The 15829-nt window shown below is 52.3% G+C and overlaps 4 protein-coding genes across 7 annotated transcripts; 2 read left to right on the top strand and 2 right to left on the bottom strand.

Moving 5' to 3' along the window:
• Window positions 1-122: 122 nt before the first annotated feature.
• Window positions 123-5955, bottom strand: ptpn11a (protein tyrosine phosphatase non-receptor type 11a). Of its 2 annotated transcripts, none has more exons than XM_049737551.2 (16): window positions 5640-5955; window positions 4892-5014; window positions 4603-4797; window positions 4343-4535; window positions 4148-4267; window positions 3930-4043; window positions 3698-3794; window positions 3539-3636; window positions 3307-3465; window positions 3069-3191; window positions 2795-2949; window positions 2637-2704; window positions 2412-2563; window positions 2059-2177; window positions 1903-1983; window positions 123-1835 (listed from the first exon to the last, which is right to left on the bottom strand). In XM_049737551.2, exons 1-15 carry the CDS (start codon window positions 5651-5653, stop codon window positions 1914-1916), a joined length of 1800 nt encoding a protein of 599 aa, XP_049593508.1. In that variant the 5' UTR covers window positions 5654-5955; the 3' UTR covers window positions 123-1835; window positions 1903-1913. The 2 variants fall into 2 exon arrangements, with proteins under 2 accessions (XP_049593508.1, XP_049593506.1); XM_049737549.2 differs by having other exon boundaries at window positions 3060-3191; window positions 5640-5951.
• Window positions 5956-6581: 626 nt separating this feature from the next.
• Window positions 6582-9900, top strand: tmed2 (transmembrane p24 trafficking protein 2). 2 transcript variants are annotated; one of them, XM_049737618.2, is made up of 5 exons: window positions 6582-6944; window positions 7921-8113; window positions 8237-8260; window positions 8631-8738; window positions 8866-9900. In XM_049737618.2, the coding sequence occupies exons 1-5, from the start codon at window positions 6765-6767 to the stop codon at window positions 8988-8990; spliced, it is 630 nt and encodes a 209-aa protein (XP_049593575.1). In that variant the 5' UTR covers window positions 6582-6764; the 3' UTR covers window positions 8991-9900. The 2 variants fall into 2 exon arrangements, with proteins under 2 accessions (XP_049593575.1, XP_049593576.1); XM_049737619.2 differs by lacking the exon at window positions 8237-8260 and having other exon boundaries at window positions 6584-6944.
• A 385-nt stretch (window positions 9901-10285) lies between these two features.
• On the top strand, window positions 10286-13599 carry ddx55 (DEAD (Asp-Glu-Ala-Asp) box polypeptide 55). 2 transcript variants are annotated; one of them, XM_049737552.2, is made up of 14 exons: window positions 10286-10620; window positions 10687-10737; window positions 10931-11017; window positions 11204-11295; window positions 11367-11429; window positions 11508-11657; window positions 11739-11931; window positions 12001-12083; window positions 12245-12376; window positions 12440-12532; window positions 12605-12719; window positions 12781-12949; window positions 13035-13333; window positions 13459-13599. In XM_049737552.2, the coding sequence occupies exons 1-14, from the start codon at window positions 10513-10515 to the stop codon at window positions 13582-13584; spliced, it is 1761 nt and encodes a 586-aa protein (XP_049593509.1). In that variant the 5' UTR covers window positions 10286-10512; the 3' UTR covers window positions 13585-13599. The 2 variants fall into 2 exon arrangements, with proteins under 2 accessions (XP_049593509.1, XP_049593510.1); XM_049737553.2 differs by lacking the exon at window positions 10286-10620 and having other exon boundaries at window positions 10685-10737; window positions 11125-11295.
• Window positions 13581-15577, bottom strand: eif2b1 (eukaryotic translation initiation factor 2B, subunit 1 alpha). The gene is made up of 9 exons (XM_049737606.2): window positions 15345-15577; window positions 14962-15063; window positions 14751-14887; window positions 14545-14661; window positions 14352-14464; window positions 14223-14291; window positions 14078-14153; window positions 13893-14018; window positions 13581-13763 (listed from the first exon to the last, which is right to left on the bottom strand). The coding sequence occupies exons 1-9, from the start codon at window positions 15355-15357 to the stop codon at window positions 13608-13610; spliced, it is 909 nt and encodes a 302-aa protein (XP_049593563.1). The 5' UTR covers window positions 15358-15577; the 3' UTR covers window positions 13581-13607.
• Window positions 15578-15829: the final 252 nt, after the last annotated feature.

Here is a 15829-nt window from a genome sequence, read left to right as displayed (position 1 = left end):
AAATGAAAACTTTTCAGGCAGGCATTGTGCCTGAAATGAAAGACTAACAGGACGTGGAAAAAGCCTCTCATTTTGGTTTGGAGCAACCCACCAAAGACATTTTGTGAACACAAAGACGTGACTTGATGAGTCAACTTTTGTATTTATTATAGCGTACGACAATATGACTGAGAAAAGTGCAAAAAGACAAATGAAAAGTTCTTTACAAAGTTTGTTCAACGAAAACAAAACACTGCATTTTGGACTCAGCCAAGGGTTAAGTGTCAATTTAAAGCGGCCTGCATTTGGGGCTCGACAGAATTTTGCCTGGAAACTCAAGTAAGACTTTTGAAATCTTAAGCACGTCATTTGCTTTGGTCCACTTATTGGACAAATAAAATCAATAACTCCAAAGCACAGCAGTGAATGAGCTGGCCGTTTATTCTTACGTTAGCGTGGTTAACTGCAATTTTTCTTGTCGTCGCTTTCTTAAATATTTAGAATAAACTCTGGTTGGTCGTGTGTGTGTATATGGCAAGTCGATATGTTCTATTGTTTCGACGTACATTCTGTTCATGTACAATATAGACCTTCAAAAATAGACTTTAGTTTTCTTCCCCCCCCCCCCCGCCATCAAAGAGTCACAGAAGGCACGTCCGCGAGTCGGATGCGGACGGAGCCCGGCCCGGCCCGGCCCGGCGCCAAGGCGTAGTGAGGAAATCTCCAGGCCACGTTTGAAATGAGTGGATGAGGACAGACGAGAAGAGCGATAGCGCCCCGTTAGCCTAGCGTAGCGCCACCAAAAACTGGAAAGAGTCCAGCGTGTCTGCGAGCTCCAGTTAGTTCCACTGACCTACTGCTTCCAAGATCTATTTGGGTTGAGGAGCTTCATTCAGACAAACGTAGAGCTTTGACGCCAACTGCTGGCATCGTGATAACCGGGAAACTTCTGGTGGCCTTTCGGGAGCGACTGCAAACTTCCTTGGTGGGCTAGAAGGAAGGGGGCCTTGGGCTGGATTTCAAGCTAAATGAGCCTAAGCTAGGCTACGCTAATGGGCAGCCATAACGGGCTTCTCGTCACCTCTGGAGGCAACGCAAGGCATTTATTTAGTCACGTGTGGTTGGAACAAAACAGACAACATACGCGGGTCACAAAAAAATTGCTGACGTTGCGCTTTGGGCTGAAAGTTCAGGAGGAGCCTAAAGTGCAGGTGAACGTTTTTGGACCTTCTGTAAACTTTGAAATGTTCAAATGTTTCAGTACTTTTTTTTGCGCCGCTTGCGGTTCTCTAAGGAGCAGCCCAATGGCAAAATTCACAACGAGTATCCTCAACTTTTCTTCCAAAGCTCCAATCGCCACAAAATCCCGTGACCAGTGTACAAGATGCGCTTGAGAAAAGAGAGGGGGAGGAAAAAGCGCCTCGTTCCTGACTGGATGAGGACGAGGCTCGCAAAGGCGGCGTGAACGGACATTCGGCGGCGTGAACGTGAGAGGACGCGGGTGGCTTTTGTCTTCAAGGCAGTTGCGGCGAGGTCAAGCATACGATAGTAAGCCAATGGTCAGGACGTCTGACGTGCGGCGCACAACCTTGTCTGCTAACTCTACAAACAGTTCAAAAGAGAGAGAAGAAAACGGGGGTTCGGCTTGGACTCCACACTTGGGTTTGCTAGGCGGGGATTTGGCGTCGCTCGGTGGCCGGCGTGAGCGTGCGTCACAGTGGTTCGTTCGGGCTTGGGCTGGAGGCCCAAAAAGCTCTCCCCCCACTCTCTCTCTCTCTCTCTCTCTCGCTTTGTTTTTGTTGTACTGTGGTGGCGATATCCCGTCGTGGGCTGAGCCGCTCGGGCGTCAGGGGGTCCTGCGGGAAAAGCGGGTCGCTCACTTTGCAGCCCCATCACCTCTGGCCAAATAGCGCTGTAACTCACGTGGGCGGATCTCATCTGAAGCTTTTCTGCTGCTGCATCAAGCCGACGTTCTCGTACACTCGGGAGTTGTCCTCGCGCATCCTGAGGACACGCCCGTTAACGCCGACCCACCGAGCGAGCGAGCGAGCGAGCGCGTGACCGACAAGTCGTGCTTACTCTGTGCAGGTGGGCGTGGGCAGCGGCGTGCACGGAGGAAGCGGACTCTGCTCGCCGCCCGTTAGGTCCGACAGGGAATACTTGATGTTGGTGTACTCGCGACCTTTGATCTTACTTTTCTGGGAAACACAAACAAACAACAAAGGGTGACGAAGGGCGCCTGGAGAACATTCTGTTGTTGTTTTTTTTCCTACGTAGCGCTGTTAGCATGCGGCTGAAGTGAGGGTTCATGATCGAGCGTGTGGCTGGCAAGCACATTGTTGCTGCTGCGGTTACGCCAAAGTGAGGGCGCCGGTGAGCAGACAAAAGCGGGCGGGCGGGCGGTCGGGCGGCCGGGCGGCCGGGCTCGTCACCTGCTCCTCCACGATGCGCTTCTGGAGCGTTTCAATGTAGTGCTGCACGGCCCTGTAGATGAAGCGGTACTGAGCTTCCGTCTGGACCATTCCGGAGCGCTGAGAACGGACCATCTGGATGCTCTTGGGAACGTCAATGTCGCAATCCACCCCTGGAACGTGCAAGCGCACCGACAAACGTAAGCCCGCGCCAGCGCGCGCACGCACGCACGCACCCACACGCACCTTTTTCTCTGATGATGTCGATGAGGATGTCGATGACGATGAAGGTCCCCGTCCGCCCGATCCCTGCGCTGCCGACGTGAGAGTAGCGCAAGTTAGCTAGGTCGCGTGCGCGTACGGGCCAGGCTGGGCCGGGCCGGGCCGCGTTGCCAAACCCAAACCTGCAGTGCACGGCGATAGGCCCGGCGTCCACGATGCTCTCCTGCTTCAGGTTGACCTCTTCCAAAAAATCCAAAACGCCGCCCGGGTCGGCGGGGACGCCGTGATCGGGCCAGGCCTTGAAGTGGTACTGCCAAACCGTGCGCTCCGTGTTGCCCTGTGGGGCAAAGGAGGAGAGAGAGAAAAAAAAAGAAAAGAAAGACAAATTCAGCCTTTCCCTTTGAAAGGTCCAAAGAGGAGAAAATATTGAAGAGGAAGGAAAGTGACCTGTCCCACTTTGGAGAGTTTGAGTTCTCTGAGGATGTAGTCGTGCGCTGACGTCTCTCGGACGTTGCGAACGCGCATGGCGCCGTATTCCTTCAGCGCTGACACGTCAGGCCAGTACTTGACGCATTTACTCTGTGGACAAGCAAAACTAATAAGACGCAAAAGAAAGAAAGGACGGACGGACGGACGGACGGACGGCCGGGCCTGGCCTGGCCTGGCCCGGCCCGGCCCGGCTCTGCGTCGTCACCTTGCCCCTCTCCACCTCCTTGGTGGTCATGACGATGACTTGCGAGTTCTCCTGGAACACCATCCTCCAGAAGTCGCTGATGGTGTTCTGCAGGCAGCCCTGCGTGGCGATGTACGACTTCCTCAGCTTGGCGCTGTTGCACTTGCCGTCCTGCACGGGCTGAGCGCCGCACGGCCACAAAGGTCAGCGGGCGCGCAGAGCCAGCGGTGGCGGCGCCGACGACGACGATTACCGGGCTCGGGGATACCACCGCGATGATGTTGGCGTTGATGTAGTCGGAGCCCGGCTCCTCGGGGTCCCCGTCGGTCAGGACCACTCGCGTGTGGTCGACTGGGGAGAAAAAGCCAGGTGTGAAGGCCACGAGGCGGACGACGGCGTCCGAGATGCTTACAAGGCAGAATGTTCTTGTATCGGTTCTTGTTCTTGTTCTCGGCCCTCTGGCCCTCCTTGCGGCTGTAGAGCAGCTTGCACTCCTGCTGCTGTAAGGTCTGCGCGGGAGCCAATAGCGGGTCAGACGCTGGCAGAATTCACGGCAGGCTCACTGAACGCACGCCGCGCTTCGCCTCGCCTCGCCGCATCTCGCCTCGCCGCGCCGCATCTCGCCTCGCCTCGCCTCGCCTCACCTCAAACTCCTCCCAAAAGCCTTGCTTGACTTTGTCCGTGGCCTCCGCCAGCTTGCTCAGCTCCCGTACTCGACTTTCGATTTCGGCCGCGTTGATGCGAGTGGTGTTGAGGGGCTGCGGAGGGGGACCGATAACAAAAGCGCTAAGAAAAAGGCACGCCTCCCCTCCAGGAGCACCTTTTCTTTTTTTCTTTTTTTTTTAAGCAGCAACGCTGCTACCTGCTTGAGCTGCAACACGGTGCCGAGGGTCTCCACCATGGGGTTCTTTTTGTAGTGCTCCACCAGGTCTGTGAGGGAGTCAAACTTCTCGCCACCGCCCACGTCGTACTTCAGGTCGTGCTGGAGAAGGGCGCAACGTTCTAATATTTGTACAAAGGCCCCGAGAGAAGTTACCGCTCTCGAATCGAGGCTGACCTGGCATCGGATCATGACGTGCGTGACTTTGGGCTTGCTGTCGCTGCCGTCCGTCTTGTCGTCGCCCGTGCGCACCGACAGCACAAAGTCTCCAGGGTGGCTCTGGCTCTCCCGCACCAGGAAGCTGCCGTTCTTGCCTTTCTCCGTCAGGAGCTTTTCCGCCTCGCGGCCCGACAGGTGCCCGTGGAACCATCTGCGGGTAGGTACCGGATGAAGTGGCCCGCTTTGCGTACCGACCGGCAGTCGCGCGTCGGTCTCACCTCTCCGACGTCGGGTCGGCGCAGTTGAGCGGGTATTTGAGCTCGATGACGTCGCCGTTCTTCTCCTTGAGCTGCCCGTGGTGCTCCATGTAGTATTGCACCAGCTCGGCCAGCGTGGCGAACTTCTCGCCGCCGTATAGGTCGTAGTAGTCGCCCGTGTTCTGAATCTTGATGTGGGTGACGGCGCCATTCCGTCTGCGCGTTTGGTTAGGAATGCCATTTTTGCAAATGCCGAAAATGCTTTCCCAATTTTGGACCGGACCGATCGATCGATCGATCGATCACTCACCGCACTGAGAGGGTGAAGTCTCCGAGGTTACTCTTGCTGGGTCTTGCCAAGAAGCTGCCGTCCACGCCGCGCGTCAGCAGCAGGTTCTCCGCCTCCACGCCCGTGATATTGGGGTGGAACCACCTGTTGAGACAAACACAGTCTGATCAGCTTTTATGTCCCTCTTCAGGGCCCAGCACTGAGAGCTGTCAGGTTCCGTGATTGGACAAGATTCTCCATGACACATTCCATCCACCTTGTCATCCTCACAGTTGGGCTATTATGACACACCAGTGTTGACCCCAGCTCGTTTTGCAGCTCGCCTGCTTGAAGGGCGCTTTTCTTCTTGCACATAAAGGCTCATAGTTGCTCTGTGGTTAGCGTTGCCACACAATACTGACATCATGAGCCTCCCTCGGAGTACAGCGTAACGAACGCTAGAACGTCTCGTCGGCAATGAGGAGGAAGCCTTGTACCATCGATATTTACAACGTGGGGGGTGAATAGGGCTTAGGGTTACGCTTGAGGTGAATACTCAACTTGTAGTCACCGGTGGAGTCGAACGTTTCGCGGCTCGGTTGGGCGAGCGAGCAGCTGCCCCCGGGCCCCACACAAAACGTCGCTCACATTAGACCCAAAACGTCGGGGGCCACTTGGAGGTTTTTGGCCGACGCGCTGCCCCCCAAACCTCTCGGTGAAAATAAATGTCGAAAGCTAGGCTAACGCCGGCGGCGGGCGGGCGGGCGGTGTTTTCCAGGGAAGCGGTTACCTTCGAGATGTCATTTTTTTCCGCTGCTCACTTCCTTCCCTACTTGGCAGCTAGCAGTAGCTTCCCAGCAGCGAGGTGACGAGCCTTCGCGACCGTTTTCCCCTCCAGTTACCGGGAAAAGACGTTCATCGGCTCGTGCCCGGCCAATGTGTGTGCCGAAATCACGACATCGACGAAAAAGTATGGGGAAGTACTGCGTAAAAACTGCTTTTAGGCCCGTCTCGGAGACTTGCGAACAAGTCGATGGTTGGACGTCACCGAACCTGCGACGTACTAAAGGGTACGTTGCTTTCTACACCTGGCATGGCCGCTTAATTGTGTTGCACCACCCCTTTACGTTAAAACAACGGCTCTCGACACATCGGGGCAACGGGAGGTTAAAATGGAAGACTCCTTGCAAGTTCCGTCTGTGCGCATGCGTAGAAAAAGTAATTGTATGTTTTCCAAGCGGACCAAAGAATGTGCAAGATGAGAAAAAAGAAAAAAAAAAGAATTGCTAATATGAGGTGTATGAGTAAAAATAACATACTTTAATACGAAATAGCTTGACATGATTTTTTTGACTTTATTGTTATTTTCCGGAGGGAAAATGGTGTCTTTGAGGTATGGCATTTATTGGTGTTTCTGTGATGGCTGCAGGTGTTGATTTACTCATCATGTATTACAGTAGTATAAATGCGCTTTTCGCACACGGTTTCATTAAATCACTCATCTTTTGATGTGCACGTCTATCCTCATGTACAGTAACGCTTAAACGTTTAGTCAAACGGAGTGGCACGAGTGCATTTATTCGTGTTGACCTTTATTCAAATCAGTAGATGCTTTTATTCCCCCCCCCCCCCCCCTTGATAGTTTCATTGTGAAGCACGTTTAAAGTGTGCGGTAATGTGGTCGTAAGGTAAACCCGTGCGTCTTTACGAATCGCGCTTTCTCTGATCTGACCCTCGCCGCTCACCGTTTAAGCCGTACGTGGCAATCACACGGCGGCCGCAGTTTGCCACTTGGGCTTTTCCACTCCGGCTCCAAATCAGCCGCACCAAATCGAACCCCAGCAGGGAAGACAGCGCACCGCGGATACAATTGAGTTCAACTGAGTTGTTTTTGTTTTTCCGAAGTCCAGCAACAATGTTCACCGCGTCGGAGCTGGTTGTCCTGCTGGCCGTCCTATCCGCTACGGCGTCCGGCTACTTCGTTAGCATCGACGCCCAGGCCGACGAGTGCTTCTATGAGCGAGTCAACTCCGGCACCAAGATGGGTCTCATGTTCGAGGTCGCCGAGGGCGGCTTCTTGGATATCGACGTGGAGGTGAGACGCCCAAACGAGCGAGCCACTCGCCGGGGCAAGACGTTGGCGTTGAACCATTGCTAATCTGCGGCAAAGGAGGCGAAGGCCTGGCTGTCCTGCCAGGTCCTGTCAGCCGCGATCTGTTAGCATTAGCGGCGGTGCGACTAACTTGGCTTCGCTTTCGTCAAACTTGACGATGATGATGATGATGATGATGATGTTTCGATTCCTCGCTATAGAGGCAGCGTCTCAATTTTCAAAGTCATTCATTGTTTGCAGGGAAATACAGTAGCCCAAGGTTTCGACATGCAAGCGATCGTTTAGCCACTTGATGCTATTGCAGTGGAAATTGCATTCATTCGTTCGTGTTATGTTATCCAAGTGTGCGTTTTTCTTTCTTTCTTTCTTTCTTTCTTTCTTTCTTTCTTTCTTTCTTTCGAGCGTACGTGTTGGTGATCGTTTCCGTATATTTGTTAGGCTCCAATGTGGACGTCATCCCGCCATATGTTCCTCAGCAACACATGCAAAGCAGTATCATGGGCATACCCGGATGTATCTTATTTATTGATAGCTTATAAACATCATTTTCAAATAGATGAGTTAAGCTGTTTAGTAAATATTCGGAGGTTTCCAAATTTTGGGTACTTTTTTTTCTTTCCTTCCACATTGCTATAAAATCATGCGGCACACTACAAAATATTAAAAGAATTTTTTAAAAAAAAAAGCTTATACAATGAGGATGCCTTTTTTTTTTTCTCCCCAGTAGACGTCAAGGATTGTTTCGGTGCAGCTCCGTATAAGTGCACCTTAAGTGCAAGGGTGCTGATTTGTATGTCGACACTTCTCAACCTGTCATGCCTGTTGAGCTCGAGTTGTGGGATCACGGGTAGATCAACTTGAGCAGCGTATTACAGCATTCCATGTCTGTGCTGCCGCTATGGCGTTCGATTGTCGGATGGCATATGGAATGACTCATGAACGGAATCACGGCTTCCAGATTACCGGGCCGGACGGCAAGCAGATCTACAAGGGCGACCGGGAGTCGAGCGGCAAGTACTCGGTGGCGGCGCACATGGACGGCACCTACAAGTTCTGCTTCAGCAACAAAATGTCCACCATGACGCCCAAGATCGTCATGTTCACCATCGACATCGGCGAGGCGCCCAAAGGCCAGGACATGGAGACGGAAGGTAACGGAGCTCAGTTTTGCTTTTGCTTTTGCAAGCCCCAATGCTGCTCTTTTCTTCTCACTCATTGCGTTTATTTTTGTTTGGCCGTCTTCTGGACGCCGTCTTCTCCCTCCTTTGCTCCAGGCGGCGGCGGCGTCACTTGGGATGGTAGGCGGATAGAATGTAGACTTTCTCTGTCGTCGCTCACCCAGTGATTCCTAACCGCTGTGCCGCGGCACATTGTGTCATGCTAAGTGATCAAGGCTGGGAAAGTACCGCTCTAACCGGAGCTAACTGTCGTTTGAAGTGAAACGCCACTAATAGCGCACGTTGCAGCGTGTGAGCAATTAGAGTGGTCTGACCTGTCGCACTGCTCGCGGAACACCCCCATCCCCCAGCATTAATGGCGCTCCGGGTTGCGCAGGTTGTCGCTCGTCCTGTCTCTGGCCACTCGTGGAGGAAAACGGTGTCGTGCATGTGGAACGCGGCTTCGTGTTGGTGAGCCATGTTGTGACGTGTCTTTGTGCGTGTTCCGTAGCGCACCAAAACAAGCTGGAGGAGATGATCAACGAGCTGGCCGTGGCCATGACGGCCGTCAAGCACGAGCAGGAGTACATGGAGGTCCGCGAGAGGATACACAGAGCCAGTGAGTGCGCACAAAATACACAACACACTCTGTGACGTTACATTGTACAAATATTGTTGTCTGATGAAAAATGGAACAAAAACCATGTCACTTACAGACTTGTCTTTCTGCTTTCACCCCCGTCTAGTCAACGACAACACGAACAGCCGAGTGGTGCTGTGGTCCTTCTTCGAGGCTCTCGTCCTGGTGGCCATGACGCTGGGACAGATTTACTACCTGAAGAGATTTTTCGAAGTGCGGCGGGTAGTGTAGTGGCGTGGCGGCACAACGTGGAGCGAACCCTCGTCCTCCTTGAGACAATTGTTTGCAAAGCAGACTGGCAGTTTTCACCACTTCTGATTTCTCAATTAGGTTGTAAAAAAATGGCCGCAGGATTCTGTAAGTTTTTTTTTTTTTTTTTTAATATTCTTTTGGTTTTTTTTTTTAATCAGGTTGTCTTCCCCCCCATGTTGTTTCATTAGTTTGCCAGTACTGTTTTGTGACATCATCTGCGCATTTTAAATCAAGACAGAAGGCGCTGGAAGTATCAAAGGCGAGGTTTGTCATTTTTGGGCTTGGTGTGTGGTGGTTTGATCTGATTGGCGCTTGCGTTACCGAGGTTATAAAAAGTCAAACGGGCCATTTGAATTGGCAACATTTCTAGCAAATAGTTTAATCTGAGGGGGAAAAAACAAAACAAAAAAAAAACACGTTTTGTGCTGATCTACTGACTGCTGTGTTCTTTCTGTGGCTGCTTACTACGTTGGGGGATTTTAAATGAATGCGATTGTACAACAGTTGGGACTTATTTTGTCATTGTTTTGGAGCACTTTCACTAAAAGACGCAGCGGTCGGATGTCATTTTTGTTGCGCCCGATTCGACATCCTTTTTTATGTGTTGTTATTTCGGCTCTTTTTCTAAACGTCCAAAGCCGCCGTGGCTCTCTTGACTTTGGTGGCTGCGTCCTGTGCGTTGCATCTCAACTGGAAGTGCTCCTAAGCTTTTGTATTCGTAAAAAAACACCCAACCAACCAACCCTTGGTGTTTTGCTCAGGCAGGAAAACTCCTCTGCACTCAGTCTCCCATTTTCAGACTCCGACACTGATGCATCCCTCTGTACAAATGTAGAATGGTTGTTGAAAACAAGCCCCAGGTTTCATAATAAAGAAATTCTAAACCTCATCTGCCTACCAATGTTTTAATCCTGGAAAAGAAAACCTCCTTGACTAATTACTTTGAAGTGTTGTTCCATACACAATATCCACTAATATGAAGTAATATGTAAATTAGTATATTGAATTTTAAGAAATATTCTAGAATAGTTAACCAGTACTTATTCTTTAATTGTACTGTCTATTGGTCAGTTTAATGTGGAATATCCTGACACTGTACGCACACCTAATTTTGTATTTTCTTTCCAAGCCCTTTATCTACCGTGGATATTCATTTAGAAAATAAAATTGGCTTTTTTAGGAGGCGGGTTAAATTCCCACTTTAAATAACGCGCTCCGGTTGAACTAAAAAGGTAAAGATTGACGCAACCCGGAAGTGTTCTCATCGATAAGACAACGACTTCTCTTTAACGAATTTTAGCTTCAACGCGGGGCAAATTTATTTTGCAGATATTTTAGAAAGAATTATTTTAATAGTTGTAAGTTTGTTTCAAAAACCTACCGCTTTTGTCGAAGCCTTTTCTCCCAACGTGACTCGCAACCCGGAAGTGTAATCTCCCCGTGGCGTAAGTACGTAGCGTCGACTAATCAGCTTCTTCACGCGGTGCCACTTTTAGCTAATATGGAAAACACAACCGACGGGACGTGGGAGACTTTACCTGTTCAATTAAACAATAATATCTTAGAGACGCTCCGCGAGCTCAAATTCACGCACATGACTCCTGTGCAGGTATGTTGAATTGACGCACAACTTGAATAACAAGAGTACAGTACATTGGTTGTTTTGCGTGTGCAGGCTGCCTGTATCCCACTTTTTATGGGCAACAAGGACGTGGCTGCCGAGGCAGTGAGTGACCCATTTTTCTAAAAAATAAACACATCCAAATGGAGTATGTTGGTTGTCCATGATCTACCCATCCGTCTTTCTAGATGTCTGTCAGGAAAGTTGCGTTACAGCTGTTTGTGTGTGTGTGTGTGTGTGTGTGTGTGTGTGTGTGTGTGTGTGTGTGTCTTGTTCTGATCGGGCGTGACGTGTGAAGGTAACCGGGAGTGGGAAGACACTGGCGTTCGTCATTCCCGTCCTGGAGTTTCTGCTCAAGAGAGAGGAGAAGCTGAAGAAGATGCAGGTGTGTTTTGCCACTTGTTGAGGCTACTCGCTGGTTAGGCTGAAGATACGAAAGCTTGACCTTTAATAACATGTTTGCAGTTTTTAATCTGAAATTCACATCTTCAGTTTCCATGGCAACGATCCCAGCAACGTGATCCTTGCTCACGGGTTCCTGTGCTTTCCATGTATGTTCTTGGACACGTAGGTGGGTGCGCTGGTGGTCACACCCACGCGCGAGTTGGCCGCGCAGATCAGCCAAGTGATCGGACACTTTCTTCAAAAGTTTCCGCAGTTCACGTAAGACGACCCGTTACCCAGGTGAAAGGAAGCGGTCGTAGGCAACAAGTTTCCGTCTCGCTTGTTTCCAGGCAGATGCTGATGATCGGCGGCAACAACCCCATGGAGGATGTCGAAAAGTTCAAAGAAAGCGGGTAAAGGCAGACGCCCATGTGGGCTAGGGCTGAAGAATTTTCAACAAATCAAGGGCGGCAACGGTTTCGGTGTTGCAGGGCCAACATCGTGGTGGCCACCCCCGGCCGCCTGGAGGACATGTTCCGCAGGAAGGGGGACGGCGTGGACCTGGCCGCCTCGGTCAAGAGTCTGGACGTGCTGGTCCTGGACGAGGCCGACAGACTTCTGGACATGGGCTTTGAGAACAGGTAAAGGCGACGTTCACCGAAACTCTTTGGCTTCACTTGGCCGCTAACGCGCTATTGCTAACGATGGCGTTTTCCCGGCAGCCTGAACGCCATCTTGAGCTTCCTGCCGAAGCAGCGGCGCACGGGCCTGTTCTCGGCCACGCAGACGCAGGAGCTGGAGAAACTGGTCCGCGCTGGACTCAGGAACCCGGTCCGCATCGTGGTCAAGGAGAAGGGCGTGGCCGCTGACGGCGCCGCCCGCAGGACGCCCTCCAGACTGTGCAACTATTATACGGTCGGTCGTCATCACACGGGCCCGCAAGCGTCTGGCACGTGAACGCCGCTCACGTTGGCTGCGCTTCAGGTGTGTCGCGCCGAGGACAAGTTCAACCAGCTGGTGGCATTTCTACGGCAACACAAACACCAGAAGCAGCTCGTCTTCTTCAGGTGCCATCTTTCTTCTGATCTTGCTCCTCCTTTTGTCTTTCCCTATTCCTTCCTCCTCTTCGTCCGCGTCCACCTTGTGCACCTCCCGCTTAATGTTCCCGATCTTCTTTCTCTTCCCTGCCCCCGCTCTTCTTCTTCTTCTTCTTCTTGGTCCTCCTCAGCACGTGCGCCTGCGTGGAGTACTTTGGCCGCGCTCTGGAGACTCTGGTGAAGAAGGTCCCCGTCCACTGCATCCACGGCAAGATGAAAGACAAGCGCAACAAAATCTTCGCCGACTTCCGAGCTGTCAAAAGGTGAGCGACCGTCCACGCGGCCGTCCGTAAGTGGAAGCCTCACGCTGGCCGGCGCCGTCGCAGTGGCATCCTGGTGTGCACGGACGTGATGGCGCGGGGCATCGACATCCCCGACGTCAACTGGGTGCTGCAGTACGACCCCCCCAGCAGCGCCAGGTCAGTCGCCGTCCCGCGTGACCTCTTTGCGGCCGCCAGCGAGTCGGCCTAACGTCGGCGCCTTCTTCCCAGCGCTTTCGTGCACCGCTGCGGTCGCACGGCGCGCATCGGTAACCGTGGCAACGCCTTGGTCTTCCTGCTGCCCATGGAGGAGTCCTACGTCAACTTCCTGTCCATCAACCAGAAGGTGAGCTCCAGTCGTTTTTGCCCTTCAGAACAAATACAAATGGCAACGTTTCCTCCCGCAGTGCCCGCTGCAAAAAATGCCCGCTGTGAGCGATGTGGTGGACGTGATGGCCAAAGTGAAAGCGCTGGCGCAGGCGGACCGCGCCGTCTTCGAAAAGGGCATGAAGGCCTTCGTGTCGTACGTGCAGGCCTACGCCAAGCACGAGTGCAGCCTCATCTTCAGGGTTAAAGGTCAAATCTTCAACAGTCAACATTAACAACAAGCTTGTTTTTCTTTTTTTTTTTTTGTTTTGAGCACGTTCTTTGCCCCCAGTAGATTTGGACTTTCCCTCGTTGGCTCGCGGCTTCGCGCTCCTTCGCCTGCCCAAGATGCCGGAACTGCGCGGGAAGAGCTTCCCTGACTTCCAGCCGGCAGCATTGGACACAGACACCATTCGCTTCAAGGACAAACAACGCGAGAAGCTGCGGCAGAAGAAGTTGGCAGAGCTCAAGTTGAGGCGGCTGGACGGCGACGAGACGAAAGCCAAGAAAAGTACCAGCAACCAAGCGTGGTCCAAACAGAAGGCCAAGAAGGACAGACGCAAGATGAAGGCCGCCAAGAGAAAACGAGCACAGGTGAGAGCCAGATTGACACAGAGAATCGTTTTGCACACAGGTGAGAGCCAGATTGACGCAGAGAATCGTTTTGCACACCTACCAACGTCGCGTCTCGTCGCGTTTCGTCTCGTCCCTGTCCTTAGGGCTCAGACGACGAGCGAGACATGGAGGAGCTCCTGAAGGACACTCGTCTGCTGAAGAAACTGAAGAAGGGGCAAATCCGCGAGGACGACTTTGAACGACAGCTCACCGGTGGGGCGGAACATTAAAGACATTTCTTTTTATTGACGTTTCATAAATAGAGCTTGATGAGCTCGTCGCTGACGGCCGAAGGCGTGAGCACGCCCAGGTCGGTGAAGAGCAGCGTGATGAGGGAGGGTGGCGTGTAGTCCACCAGGGGGTGCTCCTCCGATAGGTTGGAGCTACTTTTCAACGTGTCCGCCTTGTACTGACAAAACACACACACACACACACACACACACACGCGGGCGGGGGGGCGGGCATGGGCACAGTTTGCGATATTTTTCGGGCCACAATAAAAAGAGTCATTTTCCACAGTGTTGCCGGGTCATCTCACCTTGAACTGGTCAGGCACGTCCTGCTGGTTGAGCGGGTAGAGGCGCACAAACTTGAAGCTCTCGGCCACCACGTAGAAGGCTTTGTTGTGGGCTTTGGCGCACGCCGCCATCTGGTAGGTGCCGATCTGCGGGGGGGTTCACGTCAAAAAAGGAAGGAAGTCAAGACGCAAGGTGGGTGGCAAACCTTGTTGATGATGCCGCCGCTCTCCACCACGCCTTCAGCACCTACAATGACTTGATCCACCTTCTCCAAGATGTACCTAACGCACGAGACACGAGAAAAGTAGAAAGGCTTCCCTGACAAAATAACACAAAGGCTTTTTTCTCACCCCACGGCAGCGTCCAGGATGATGGTGACGGGAACGTTGAGTTTTCTCAGGTGCTTGGCCATCAGTCGCCTTTTTTTACAAGAGTGACGATGAGAAGAAAAAGTGCCAGGATGGGTGGCGGCAACTCACCCGGCGCCATCGGGCTGCGACTCTGTGACAAAGACGGAGAAACGTTTCTTCTCGGCCGCCGCCTTCTCCAGCACCTTGAGGACTACCCGCGAGTATGAGTGCGTCAGGATTTTCTGTCCCGCAATAGACAGGTGGGTCACACGTCGTAGATCCACCAATGTTTGCTCCTTTGCGGCGCGAGTGCGACACTTACGGCTCCGTCCTTGATGAAGGTGTGACACAGCTTGGCCACTTTGCCCCTAGACATGGAGATCTTGTCCACAAACAGCTGCCCGCGCTCCTCCATCACTTTCTTGCAGCGCGACAATTCCTGCCGAACGTTGCCATGGCGACAGCAAAACAACGCCGGTTAATATCCGCGCGTTGGGTGTGCGTGTTGAAGGTTGCTTGGCGTCCCACCTGGTGCTCGAGCGACGTGAGACTGATGAAGCGCAGGAAGAGCTCGCCGCCCGACGACACGGCCACCGACGAGTCCACGCTGGTCAGGCGGTCGGTGGCCCACGTCAGGTTCTCCCTCAGGCCCAGAAGGGTCTCGCCTGAAGGTCACAAGGTCGTCAGTAATAACGGCAGCAAGAGCACGAGCACAAGCACCCAGGTGAGCTCGCCTCGCCTTCATCTCGCTTGAGAAACTCCAGCAGCGTGCGGATGGCGGCCACGGCCGAAGCCACGTCGGGGTCCTGCCTCAGCTGGCTGCAAAAGTACTCCAACAGCTCTGCGCAACAAAATGATTTCGTTTCTACCAAGTACTGCATGGTATTGCCCTTTCTCTAGCTTGTAAAAAGAAGAGCATCACATGCAGTCAATAACATCGGAAGTTCTCAATTTGGAGGAGGGTGCTTGGAGATTTTTCTGCGCGCTCACATTCCGCCCAAACCAAAACACCAACTGACACGTGCAAAATAACAGCAGAAAATGACAAGGCACGCGCGAGACGCCATAAACACGTTGTATCCACCAAAAAGACTCCAGCGTCCCTCTCAGTTCTTCGCTTACCTTGTTCGTTCATGCTGCCACGGTTCCCTTCTCTGAATGCCAACAGTTGATCGTGGTTGCAACTCCAAGTGCTTGCAACTCCCTCGAGTCAAATCAGCAAAGCGGCGACCGAATATTTTCGGCGTCCGCTCAGAAACGGGATGTGCTTTGCGTGGGCAACTTTTGGATGTCACTTCAGCTCTTGGCTGCGAGTTGACGTGTCGCACAAAGATGACGTCGGATGCGGTCTTCTCTTCCTCGAACGGCAGTTGATTCAGATGGTTTATGCGAGTGAATTACTTATCGCCACCTTTTGGACTGGAGTTGCTTCGGAATTTGAAAAAGAACAAGCGTGGGTTTTTTTGGCATTTTGAGGCGATTTTTATTTTTATTTTTTTTAATAGACAGTTGGATAAACATTCAGCTACCAAAGTCATCGCCGTGTCAACATTTCACAATAAGTGCATTTGTAAGTAAGCTGAGACAAAATGTTGATTATTTCCGCT

This window comes from Syngnathus scovelli, chromosome 13 (assembly GCF_024217435.2).
Source record: "Syngnathus scovelli strain Florida chromosome 13, RoL_Ssco_1.2, whole genome shotgun sequence".
NCBI classification, from domain to species: domain Eukaryota; kingdom Metazoa; phylum Chordata; class Actinopteri; order Syngnathiformes; family Syngnathidae; genus Syngnathus; species Syngnathus scovelli.
This window is presented reverse-complemented; position numbering and strand designations above follow the sequence as displayed.

What these genes read in the sequence shown, in the direction of transcription:
- ddx55 (XM_049737552.2), top strand. Translation starts at nt 10,513, where the DNA reads ATGGAAAACACAACCGACGGGACGTGGGAGACTTTACCTGTTCAATTA. An exon ending in CAAAAGTTTCCGCAGTTCAC is followed by an intron (nt 11,296 to 11,366) that starts GTAAGACGACCC and finishes GCTTGTTTCCAG; the next exon opens with GCAGATGCTGATGATCGGCG. An exon ending in GACTGTGCAACTATTATACG is followed by an intron (nt 11,932 to 12,000) that starts GTCGGTCGTCAT and finishes GCTGCGCTTCAG; the next exon opens with GTGTGTCGCGCCGAGGACAA.
- eif2b1 (XM_049737606.2), bottom strand. An exon ending in TCACGTCGCTCGAGCACCAG is followed by an intron (nt 14,662 to 14,750) that starts GTGGGACGCCAA and finishes AACGTTCGGCAG; the next exon opens with GAATTGTCGCGCTGCAAGAA. An exon ending in ATCCTGGACGCTGCCGTGGG is followed by an intron (nt 14,154 to 14,222) that starts GTGAGAAAAAAG and finishes CTCGTGCGTTAG; the next exon opens with GTACATCTTGGAGAAGGTGG.
- tmed2 (XM_049737618.2), top strand. Translation starts at nt 6,765, where the DNA reads ATGTTCACCGCGTCGGAGCTGGTTGTCCTGCTGGCCGTCCTATCCGCT. An exon ending in TCTTGGATATCGACGTGGAG is followed by an intron (nt 6,945 to 7,920) that starts GTGAGACGCCCA and finishes CACGGCTTCCAG; the next exon opens with ATTACCGGGCCGGACGGCAA. An exon ending in CCAGGACATGGAGACGGAAG is followed by an intron (nt 8,114 to 8,236) that starts GTAACGGAGCTC and finishes CCTTTGCTCCAG; the next exon opens with GCGGCGGCGGCGTCACTTGG.
- ptpn11a (XM_049737549.2), bottom strand. An exon ending in GCTTTTGGGAGGAGTTTGAG is followed by an intron (nt 3,795 to 3,929) that starts GTGAGGCGAGGC and finishes GCTCCCGCGCAG; the next exon opens with ACCTTACAGCAGCAGGAGTG. An exon ending in AACTCTCCAAAGTGGGACAG is followed by an intron (nt 2,950 to 3,059) that starts GTCACTTTCCTT and finishes TTTGCCCCACAG; the next exon opens with GGCAACACGGAGCGCACGGT.